The sequence below is a fragment of the Hippichthys cyanospilos genome, chromosome 12 (genome assembly GCF_059441005.1).
Source record: "Hippichthys cyanospilos isolate Australia breed blue-spotted pipefish chromosome 12, RoL_Hcya_1.0, whole genome shotgun sequence".
Lineage (NCBI taxonomy): Eukaryota > Metazoa > Chordata > Actinopteri > Syngnathiformes > Syngnathidae > Hippichthys > Hippichthys cyanospilos.
Window position 1 is genome coordinate 4334594 of NC_142380.1, and position 12722 is coordinate 4347315.

The window sequence follows — 12722 nt, forward strand, 5'->3', positions numbered from 1 at the left end:
CTCAAATTACCCGAGGACTCGTTTCACCACTAGTTCAAATATACAATGTTTAATTCTCTTGTTTTGTGCTATTTTTACACTTGAAATCAACTGAATGTTATAAACAAATAGCTGGAAGAAATCACATGTGCTTCTTTGGAAAGAAGAAGAAGAAGAGAGTGAGAGCAGATGTTAAGGAATACTCAAAAGCTGTGTTTTAATGAGTGTAAATGTGTTGAATGTTTTTTTATTATGTGTGGTTTTTGTCATAGATACTGCAGGTTAGAACGTGTGATTTTAATACAGATATTAAATGTTACATGGGTTTAATTAGCTTTGGCAGGCTAACTAGATTTTTCTCCACTGGCTGTCTGTAGTTATTTGGCTTATTTAATAACGGACCCACTTTTGATGAAGCAATTTCAGACCCAATTTTGTTGTTCGTGCTTTCGTGCAGTTCAGATTAACAGCGAATATCTTTAAGGTCTGAAATGTTAGGTCAGGTTTGGATGCTTCGTCAAACTCGACACTGCATTCGGATTTTTTACCCACGTTTAGAAGAGGCCTGATGCTGATCTCAAGGTATCAAATTCCACACTTTTTTTTTTTAAGCTGCCACGACACATCTCAATTTGTATCAATCCTTTCATCTTGATGAACATTTGTGAGGCTGGCAATGGCCATTCTTGTACATCTGAGAGGTGCTTGGATTGGATTTTTCCACATCAAAATCACTCAAGTGTGTCTATACGGGGACTTCTTTTATGCATTGGGAACAGGAAAAGATTCTGCGTTAAAATCTAAAACACTGGATCTCTTACAGCTCTCATTGGGCTTTTTTTTGCAGGATCTCTGTGTGAAAGAGTTTCAAAATCAAGTATTCTTATTAACATAAAGGACAGGACAGAAAGTCATCCTGTGGCGATCCAACTAGCTGATGGAGGAAAAAAATGTATTGTGTTATGTGGATAAAAAAAAAAATCTGAAAAATGGGGGAGGAACAAAACAATTTTCATGTCAAATTCCACCCGTGTCCGCTCGCGCACCTTTGTGATATAATCTTGTAGGCGTCGGGGAGGTAGCAGTTGACGTTCTCCATCTGGAAGGGGTCAGCGTCGCAGATCTTGTCGTCGGTCCGCCCGTAGTTGGCCGTCTCGATCATGATGACGTCACTGCCGGGGCAGCGGAGGTCGATGGCGTAACCCTCACACGAGAGTTCCCGCCTGACCAGACCGAAGGGCAGGGCGGCGCGGCTGAACCCTGAGAGGGAACAGAAAGCAAAAAGGATTTAAAATCTGCCTGAAGTGAATCAGGTATAACGAGAAAACAATATATTTGTTGGCTCAAACCGCGGTTCTCAAAACCAGTACACTTCAAAGGGTAAAGAGATTTGAACCGGATTTCTGTAGGTATCAAAAAAATCAAATTTAATCCCAAAACATGTATGATGTGATTTTCTTTTCAAATTAAGAGTGAATCAATTGGAACTTGAAGCATTGTATAGGGGTAAGGAGATTTTAACCGGATTTCTGTCGGTATCAAAAAAATCGAATTTAATCCCAAGAGATGAATGATATGAATTCCTTTTCAAATTAAGAGCAAATCAATTGGAACAAGAAGCAACTCATTCCTAAATTGTATTACAGCGAGCACTTTAAAATTGATCATAGGCTCTTTTTGTGCAATTCTTTTGCATACCTTCCACAAAGTTTTGAACTTTGAAGAGTTTTTAAACAGAACATCTTAATGCCTGCGTGATAAACAAGTTAGGGGAGAGGTTATATAGCCTTAAACATTACACTATAAATGAAAAAGTATAACAACCAAAAAAGTAATAAAAGACTTTGTGTATAAGAAAAGTAAAAAGAATAACTAAAAGAAGAAAAAAAAAAGTATAGTATATTCACACAGATTTTTTGGAAAGTAAGCGATAAACAAAGGAACACAGTTCCGCTTTGAATGCCTTGATAAGAAAAGTGCATTTTTCTTTGCAAATTAGGAGCAAATTAATTGGAACATGAAGAAACGTATCACTTGTGTTACAGCGATTCCTTTGGTTTAAAATCGTTTTATTCGGATCCGCGTTGAGAAGCAGTTTTATGATAGACAACCCAGAAATCAAACACATGAGGATACAAAATTTATCTTCTGGAGTTGATGAGTAAAACTCGCTTAAAGATACCACGACAAATGCTTTTTTTTCCGTTTTTGCGCCGGGTTGGGGGTACTTTCCTATATCATTGAAAAAAGGTTAAGAACGCCTTGGATAAAAGATCAACATTGAAGTCACTGGAGGCGAACAGTAACCTCATAAAATGTTGAGTAAATAGAGGCAAGGAAGATGGCTTCCCTTAAGAGAGCATCGATTTGTACTTGGACTTCAAGAGGGATTTTTTTTTTGTTTTTGTTTGCTCTCCAAAGCAAGATGAATAGAGAGAGAGAGAGAAAAAGCACAAATACAGAAAGAAGAGCGTAACTTTTTTTTTTAACGGGGTAGTCAGATGAAAGCGGATTGCGCGCACGACAAAAAAAAAATCCATATGTGGAAAAATAGTCAGGATGTGAGCGTGGCCAAATAAGTGCACTAAGCGGGGGGGAGAAAATGAGCTTTTTCATTGCAAAAATGACCCTCCTTCCAGGACATTAGAGTGAAATAGGCTATTACCGGGTATTCTCTTGTCTGAATAATAAAACGCCATTTCACAAAGAGCGAGTGGGCAACGGCGAGAGAGAGAGAGAGAAGAAAAGACACGAGGGGGGGAAAAAAAAGGGAATAGCAAATCTATTATCTGGGGTTGGAATGATCCAAAGTTTTTAAAAAATGCAGCTGTCTGCAACTCTGAGAAAAAAACAATTAGGTAGTCTAAGTAGAACATGTAAATGTGTTCCATTTACGGCGCGCGCTAGCTGCGTGAACTGTCAATAATGGCCGCTGTTTGCAGCAACGGCGGGCCCCCGTGGGGCCGGCCGCCGTCGGTATTTTCTCTGGCTCCTAATTAGCCCTTCCTTCAGTCTGCTACCTTTCGCGCAGCCCCATTGGCTACCCCGAGCTTTGTCACGCAGCAACACTTACCGCCCCGGGTTCATTTTGCCCCCTCGCTCTAATTACCCTCACGGTTTTGACAGCCGCAGCCCGGCGCAATTAGCGTTGTTTGAAACGCTCAAAGTTTCCAAGTTCCTTCGATTTGAAATTCCTCTGGAAAAGGCCAGACGCGATTCCGTCTGTCGCCGTGACAAAACCGTATGCCCGCAACGGGTACGCGGTGGAAAATTTACCATCAAAGCTGTTGGGAACGCCGAGAGGACCTCGCGCTCTCGTCGTGAAAGGAGGCCGATGTTTCTTGAAATAAAAGGAAGGCGAGTAGATTCTACTTCGCTCCGCTTTTTATCACCTCATTAGGAAACGTCTCACTTCATAGAGTTAAGTGCTGAGCCCATTTGCTGAGACTGTTGCCAACCAAAACAGCGGCACCTACAGAGGCGTGTAAACGGCACAACTGCAAAGTGTTAAAAGATTCTTTTGTGGTGTGAGGCGATGGTGTGTTTGCGCTATTGATTACCAGGAATTTTTAAAGATGATACGTCACGTTTTATCACAGTGTTATAAACGTATGAATCCAGGTGTTTAAGGTTTACTAACTTGTAACCAGTTCACTAATCTGTATTGCATACCCACATTTTGGCAAATTACCCACATTTTAGTAATCATTAACCCGTTTACTAATTTGTACTCAATTTACTAATCTGTAAAACCAGTTTGCTAATAAGCACCTGTTGTTTAGTATTCCGTACCGGGTTACTAATCTTACTAATGAGTACCCAGAGTTTAAATATCTGTACCCAGTTTCGGAATCTGTACCCAGTTTACTCATTTGTACTCAGTTTACTAATCTGTAGAAGCAGTTTGCTAATAAGCACCCGTTGTTTCGTATTCTGTACCGGGTTACTAATCTTACTAATGAGTACCCAGAGTTTAAATATCTGTACCCAGTTAACTAACCCCATATTCATAGTAACCACAGTTTAGTGATCTGCACAAAACGCTTACTAATCTGTACCCACATTTGAGCAATTTGTACCTAGTTTGCTAATTCCCCAGTTTAGTCATTTGTACCCAGTTTACTAACACCGTACTCTTTGTTTAATAATCTGTACCCGCAGTGATCTGCACTAAATGTTTACGAATGTATACCCACAGTTTACTAACCCATAACCACAGTTTACTACTCTGTACCCACAGTTTAATAATCTGTAACCACAATTGAGTGTTCTTCACTAGAGATGTTTACTAATCTATATCCACATTTTAGTAATCTGTACCTAGTTTGCTGATCTGTTTTCCAGTTGAATCGTCTATACCCAGTTTACTTACCCCGTACTCTTGGTTTAATAATCTTTACCCGCCTAGTAATCTGCACTAAATGTTTACTAATGTGTAACCACAGTTTCCTAATCCATCCCCACAAATTACTAATCTGTATCCAGTTTCCTAATCTGTAGCCACAGGTTAGTAATCTGTACTCAATGCACAAATATGTACCCACATTTTACTAATCTGTTCTCACCGGTTAGTAATCTGTACTCACAGTATGCTACTCCCAGTTTAGGAATCCTCTTTCACAGTTTAGTAAACTATATTCAGTCTACTAATAAGTACACATAGTTTACTTGTATTTTAGTAATCTGTCCCCACAGTTTGCAAATCTATAGTCCCAGTTTAGTAATATCGTTTTAAAGTTTACTAATCTGTACGCACAGTTTCCTAATCTGTATTAACAGTTTAGTAATCTGTACCCCCAGTTTGATCATGTATAGTCCCAGTTTGGTCCAACAATTTTGCACTGTACCTACAGTTTACTAATCTGTAAACACAGTTTAGTCGTCTGTACCCACAGTCTGTTATCCCGCACCCACAGTTTACTAATCTGTACCAGAGGGGCTTCGTATGAATGAGCTCCTTGGGTAGTAGCGACGACGACTTTTCTCGTGTTACAAAGGGACGTGTCGAGAACGACTTTTGCCATTTCGCATTTCCCCGCAATCTTTACGCTTTGCTTTAAACTTTCAATGAAACGGTAATATAGGCGTACGATCCCTTAGGACCGCGCCGACGGCTCCTTTAAAATAACACGCGTGTCGATGCGAATGAATTCTGCTTAGCTCCACTGTTTATCACCTCATTAGGAGACGTCGGTCGAGCCCAACGGTACGTGGGGATCTGCGGGGTCAGTCCATCTATCCCAATAACAACCACAATTACCCGCAGCGCCCGTCGAACCCGGGCGGGATGGCGGCTGATAAAACACAGAGTGGAGTCGGCGGCTTAACCGCCAAGACTAATGATCGGCGCGCCTGCCATTCCTCACGGAGGGAGTGACGGGTTTATCGCGGCAGCCAAGGAAGGAATGCATTTCACAGGGTATTAAAATTCGAAAGGGGATCGGTCGCATGAGGGAGCGTACGTCATCTTGCCTTCGTGACCTCTTTTCTCGGAGCCGTCCACTCACGATTCGAGCCGGAGGGCGAGACGGCAACGCCGTCATCAACGGAGGTCTGGCTATCGATTAGCTCGCTGCCCCGCTCGCTCCTCCCTCACCCGCGTGGATCGTTGTGGTCAGAGGCTAACTCCGTATCACTTTGGGGGAGGGTACTCCCCGCGCGAAGGACAAATTGATTCTCCCTCATCTCCCGTTTCGTTAACGACTTTCTCGTTGACCTGTACTTGAACGAGTAGTGGCCGATTCGGCATAACCTCATGTGTAATTATGCTCAAGATTTTACAGATCTCATTTTTAATCGCGAGGGGCAATTATGAAGCAAAAGCAGTAAAAATAGTTTTTTTTTTGACCTGAACCCAATCAAAAGTCTTTACAATAATAACTTCCATGCACCCCCAGTAGTCTTAACACAGCAATGGCATTCTAATGAAGATTGCCATTCTGGATTCTAAGAGGGGAACGTTGCAAGCGTTAGCGGAGGTAGCAAACGGGCTTGCACGTCGGGGGTTCATTCAAGGTCGCAGACGTTGACTTACCGTTTTAATGTTTGCTCTTGTCGCGAGGACATTTTGAATATTCAAGAGCAGTACGGCCAGATGTTGTGACAATTTGGCAAACGTTTTCAAACTTGGAACAAACCCTGAGAAGATCAAAGGATACTTTTCCTGACACCCGCCAATGTTCTCCCCTCGGTGGGGGTAGAGGCTTAACCTTCCTGTTATGTTTGTTTGCAAGGACCACCAAATATGTCCCCGGGGTCACTTTGACCTGGAGCGAATTTAGTGACCCAAATGCGCCCGAAATGTGCATGATCCAAATGTAATATTTTGTCTTAATCATGGATTCATGTTCATTTCTCAAGAGTAGCAATAATATCTCCGGGTCATTATGACCCGGAGGTGTGTGTATTTATCCAAGAGTGTGAAAAACTTTGCTTTTTGATTGAAAATCCTTTTCACAAAGTAATAAAGGGATCATTTATGCTCATGTGTTAGTTATTTTTCTCTGAAGTAGTAATAACACCATGGGTCAATTTGACCCAGGGTCATGTGGAATTAACTACAGGTTTCTGGAACTTTTTGTGTGTAATCCCGGTAACTCACAAATCTTGTGATTCCTTTTTTTTTGTACCCCATCTGAAAAAAAAACAACAATATGCTTGGGTAATTTTGACCCAGGTTTTGCTTCTCAGTTGCTCAGGTCACAACCAATCAGCTGTAATGTCAATTTCAGTCGACAGCGAGTGGCAAAATGGCCGCCTGAGATGGATAACAACGGGTGTCTTTTGCTGCTTAATTTATATTCCGCAAATGCATTATTAACCGGAATGCTTCGCGTTCAACTCCACAGGCCCAGATTTCACACTGAGTCGATAAATGTGTGAGTACATTCCGATGAGCCGATTATTTCAGAGTACGTATTTTTACGGCGTTTTCCTTCGGTTGAGTAAGGGTTAGACAATACCGTCCTAATTAATCGCCCGGCTGCGTCCACTTCAACAAATAAATACGCTCCATTTCCTAGCTGTGATTATCGCGGTTCATAGACGCCATTGTTTACCCAAGGACATTCGATAGTTAACTGTTGAGCATGTTTACTATCCAAAACAGCAGCACCGGTCGGACAAGTCGGTTAAGTGGTGTGGAAATGATCGCAGTACATGAGTACCATATGTAATAAAATAAATAATCTTACGTTATGTAGGGACAGCGGTTTAGACAACTAGAAGGGCGGTTCTTCAGTCTGGATTTTTGTCATTTTTGTTATGGTTATGATTTGTGGAAGTAGGTGACAAAAGGTGGGAGCTGTTGTTGAGTTTGATATATGATTGATAGAGATTTTTCACCTTTGCAGTCATCCCAGTGGAGGTAATGGTTAACTCATCTGCGAGACTTGAAAGAAGTTGGGCAAGACGTTGCCTGCAAAATTCCGGCATACCGCTGACGTATGAAAATCTTTTCATCTGTAGTTTTGTTTGACTACTCAACTTTGGAGACGCCGGATGACGACAGGTGCCGCAAGGTCACGGGGGAAACGCTATCGAGATGACCGCAGGGGGAAAACATCCGTACCCGTAATCCCTTTGTGTGTCGGTAGAAAAATGAAAATAAAGTGGTTGGTGAATCTTTGTGCGGCTTGGATTAACATGAAATTACGCAATCAGCAAAGGAATTGAATACCGCTTTGTACAGGTCGTTTTGTCTCATCGCCATGGCAACCACTCAGCCCCGGCTATAATTGGCTGTGATCCCTATTTGTGGCCCTGTTGACACGAAGCCTTATCGTGCATTCTGGTCAGTGAGTGACTGTGAGCAAAGTAGCTTTTCAGATTCCTCCTTCTGACCTGCTTGCTAAGCCTTCTATTGAGTTCGACGGAGAGCCGAGCCAGAGCGCTCCTCAATAAGTCGCATTCAGGGATTTCGTTTCTCCTTCCTTACTTCTGCAGTTGACGGACTATAATTCACCGCTGGAAATCCCCGCTCCTAATACATATTTTGTTTTCTATCGACGGGCTCGGCAGCTCAGTCGGCCGAATCTGAAACGTCCGGCGTCTGCCGTTAACCCCCTCTTCGCAAAAATGAAATGAAACGATAATACTGTATTTTCCGCACTATAAGGCGCATCTAAAAGCCTCCGATTTTCTCAAAAGCTGACAGTGAGCCTTATGATCCGGTGCGCCTTATACAGCGCATAAAACGAGAGTTTTCATTTTTGGGCGATGAAAAAAAACTTACAGGGTAATCACCATGTTACAAATATATATTTTTTACAATTAAAGTTGTTATTACACCCTGTTTGAGATTTTGATCTGCTACAGTATAAATACACTCCAATTTTGAAGCAATTCATAAGGGGACAAGGCGCAAAAAGGTTTTTGTCAAAGAAAGCGTGATTTTATAAAATAAATACAGAAATTGTTTTTATATCAACAAAACAATGTAGTTTAAGGTTTTTGGTTGCGGTTTGATTCATAACTTTAAGTTTAATATTTAACTATCATAATTATATTCATTTAAACTCTTGATTCATCTTTGCATTGCTCTAAACTTGTAATCAGGAGGTATGTTTTTTTCCGTTCTTCGCAAGGTACTAAAATAACATAGCTGTTTATTAATTTTGGGAGTGAACAGAGTTGTGAGATTCTATTAATAAAGTTTGCGAAATCTGACTGTTTTGTTGACATTCCCTTTCGCGCAGGTCCATCTACTGCATAGGTGTCGGACTCCAGTCCTCGAGGGCCGGTATCCTGCTTGTTTCCCGGTTTTCTCTGCCTTACACACCTGATTCAAATAATTAGCTTATCATTAGCTCTGCAGGAACTTGAAAATGATCCTCTTCATCTGAATCTGATGCGTTTGAAAGAGAAGCTTCAAAAACATGCAGGATACCGGCCTTCGAGGACTGGAGTTTGACACCTTTGAGATGCATAGAGCAACCCCAAACCGTACTGTAGCTTCTATTCTATGCGCCTTATATTTGAAAAACAGTTTTGAAAATGGAGCGTTCATCGAAGGCGCGCCTTATAATCCGGCGCGACTCACCGTGCGGAAAAAACGGTAAACGCCGAAATACTGCCATTTGGCCGGCGCCGCCGCCGGACCGTGACGCGGATCTATCTGGAAGTTCATCACGGGTGGAGTCACGGTGGAGCTTTAAAGCCTAACCGCCGAAGGATATACAAGAAAGGGCGGAATGTTTAAAAAAAGAAAAGTGGGACAGTTTTTGAAAGTTAGACAGAGCGGCGAGGACTGACACAGACGGAGTGCAGAGGCATGGCTTGACGCTTGTCATCTCCCATTAAGCTTCCTTTGATTGGCCTTTGTGGTCTTGGAAACGGCAAACAGCTGCATGCAAATGGGCCCCGTTTCCCCCCCCTGTGTCTGGCCCCCATTGTTCCTTTGACGGAGACACTCTCTTTGCAGGCATAAAGGAGGGTGTAGCCTTTAGTCAAATAAGAGCGCCCCCGCCGCGGCCGCAGCGGGGGCACTTGAAGATTGTTTGTCGTTTTATGTTGTTTGCTGCACAATAATACCGGGAGCCCAAAAGGAGATCTGAGAGTCAAGCTTGGCCTCCAACGGCCAAGGGAATGCCTCCGTAATCCCATATCCGGCGCGGTCCGGGACTACAATTTTTTTTTCCTCTTAGAATGGAGATTTCCGACGGGAATTCGAAAAAGTGGGACAAATATGATTGAATTTTATTCATGGTAGGGGAACAAAGTAGTAACAACTCAAATGCGCGGCGGTACCTTGAAGCGCAAACATAATCAATTTCTCGGTACGTGACCAAAAAATTAATTAGTTTTTATCAGCAAGACTGGCATCAAAAACATATTTGAGAGAAAGCAAACCATGTGCTGTCAATGTATTAAGAGTTAAACAAGTTATGACATTTGAAGAAAGTGAGGGAGGTGTTTGTCAAGAGCCCGGTTTGACGGTTGCCATGTATGCCAAAAAACATGATTTGAGACATACTGTACATTTGTTTTAGATTCTAGATCGTCTAAAAAAAACTGCAATTTTTCTGTGAAATAAATGTGGTTGAAATATTTGCCCTACTTCGAGTGTTTGTTAGCTTCAACATGTCTGTTTTGTTCCTCTTGTCGATCTTACAAAGCGTTTCGTTTTTGCTTTCTGGCTCACTGTTATGATTTGACTTGTACTAAAAAAATTGCCGCGTTTATGTTGTTTCCGGCTTTAAGAAAGCACTTTGAGGGAGTCAAGATTTTGCAGGTAAAAGCAAAAGAATGTGACCTGCGAGCTCAAAACAAACATGGCGGACGGAGTTGTCAAAAATGTTCCTAAGTGGTCATGTTTTGCTGAATAAAAGAGTAGATTCTAGATCTGCTAAAAAAAAAAAAAACTACAATATTCCAGTGAAACAAATTTGAATGGTTTAAACATTTGCCCTACTTTGAGTGTTTGTTAGCTTCAACATGTCTGTTTTGTTCCTCTTGTCGATCTTACACAGCGTTTCGTTTTTGCTTTCTGGCTCATTATTTGACTTGTCACTGATTCTAAAAAAATTGCCGCGTTTATGTTGTTTCCTGCTTTAAGAAAGCACTTTGAGGGAGTCAAGATTTTGCAGGTAAAAGCAAAAGAACGTGACCTGCGAGCTCAAAACAAACATGGCGGACGGAGTTGTTAAAAATGTTCCTAAGTGGTCATGTTTTGCTGAATAAAAGAGTGGATTCTAGATCTGCTAAAATAATTGCAATTTTTCAGTGAAATAAATTTGAATGGTTTAAATATTTGCCCTACTTTGAGTGTTCGTTTGATTAGCTTCAACATGTCCGTTTTGTTCCTCTTGTCGATCTTACAAAGCGTTTCGTTTTTGCTTTCTGGCTCATTATTTGACTTGTCACTGGTACTAGAAAAATTGCCGCGTTTATGTTGTTTCCGGCCTTAAGATAGCACTTTAAGGGAGGCGTTTAGCGGGTAAAAAACAAAACAAAGTGAGCTGCGAGATCAAAACAAACATGGCCTAAGTGGTCCTGATTTCTCAGGTATTTCTAACAATCTATCTGTATTTTGTCCAATTCTGATGGAAATCTCACACTTGCAATCGCTATATTTCCAGACAAGCCATCTTTGCGAGGAATCTCGCGCCAGCGCCACGCATGACGGCTTGCCACATGTGAACGCCGCCCAATGTGTGAGATGAGCGAGGAGATTTGGGGGCAAAACCAACACCTGCTTTTCAAATACCGACAACGCAATATTTCTCCTTCCGCTTCGAGCGTCAACACTCACGGAATGGCTATTTTGCCGGCGTTTCCCGTGACACTTAAATCCGTCCGTCTTGTTGGGAATTGTTTCTAAAGACGGTGTCAGACAAGACCACAATAGCCGCAGCCGCGCCCGCCCTTTCCCAGACGACTGCTATCAGACACTCTAGATTGCGATAGGAGGCTTCCAAAAGAGTAACCTGCTATTTCCAAATCCATTCAGTCCATTTGGGGTTCGATGCGGCGCCGTCTTGTGCGATGTTTACATCGTGACGCTACCTAATTCGAATGCTGAGAAAAAAGCCTAAAAGGAAGAGATTTGTCATTTTCAGGAGCGAGCTCTCAACTCTGATTCCATGTTTTATTCGTTCTTTCTATTTTCAATTGGCGAGTGAAAATTAGATATCAAAATAGTGGCTCATAATTTCACTGAAAAAAGGAAAAATTCATCTCGTTCACGGCCTTTAAAATTGATTTTGGACCAAGGTAGCTGTCAATGAAAGTTGAATAAGATAACTTATTCATGTGAGGCCGGTAAAAAAGTATTTTTGATGTCTTTAGCGGTCGGTGATAGTGAATGAGTTCATTTTTGGCAGAGATTAGGTTTCCTTCAAACATATAATAGTAGTGGACATTTCAAAGACGCGTTAGCTTACTAGCTGTGTTAGCTTATTCGCTACCAACAACCACCATCTATCCAAACAATAATAAATCAGCCATATTTGATGAAGAACAAATGTGTTAGAAACAATGTGCAGCATTTCCAGCATTCATTTCTTGCGGGGTTACGTTTCCAAATATAACCACAAAAACCCCAAAGTAGATACTGACCATTTTTCTGCTTTGGTTCGTTTTTTTTAATTTTTTGTTTCTTAGAAAAATAAATACATGTAATCCATTTTTTCATCTGGTCTGACTTAAAAATATCAAGAAAAAAAACAATGTAAAACTGCAATAGGTATGTTATAAATGAAAATACATGTAGTATAGGTTGAATTTATTTTAAATAAAATTACTATTTTTGACTGAAATTGCCAGAAATGTGCCATCAGTGTTTGATTTCTGAATACTTTGGAACTACATTATTAGTGGTATTTAATTCAGCAATTCCTGAAAATGGATTTCGTAACGACATTTGTTTTATTTCTGACTTGTCTGCCAGAGAAGTGATTTTAAAAAGGCATCTGTTTAAAATTTAACGATATGAAGGCTTTCCAAATTTTACAAAGGAGTCACTATTACACAATTTAGTAATAAGTTAATTTATGTTCCAGTTATTTGGCTCTCAATTTGAAAAGAAAACTGCACTTTTCCGTAAGGGCGTTAAAAAGCATATCACTAATTTGTTGTTTATCGCTAAACTTAATTTTCCATTCTTTTAAATGTTATTTTGCCATTTTTTTCAATGTTATTTTATCTATACATGATTTGATTTGTTGTTTTTATTGCACCTTTTTAATTTATTACACTTTTAGCTTATCACGCTTTTTATTTCATTCATAATGTATATTTTAAGG

General features: G+C 40.9%; 1 protein-coding gene across 8 annotated transcripts in view; it reads right to left on the reverse strand.

Moving 5' to 3' along the window:
* The window catches only part of adgrl2b.1 (adhesion G protein-coupled receptor L2b, tandem duplicate 1), a 126340-nt gene that overhangs the window by 67498 nt on the left and 46120 nt on the right, over nt 1-12722 (reverse strand). For all 8 annotated transcript variants that reach the window (XM_088428974.1, XM_088428972.1, XM_088428973.1 and 5 more), the window contains one exon: nt 1026-1239. In XM_088428974.1, the coding sequence (XP_088285100.1) occupies nt 1026-1239 (214 nt within the window). The remainder of the gene's footprint in view (nt 1-1025; nt 1240-12722) is intronic.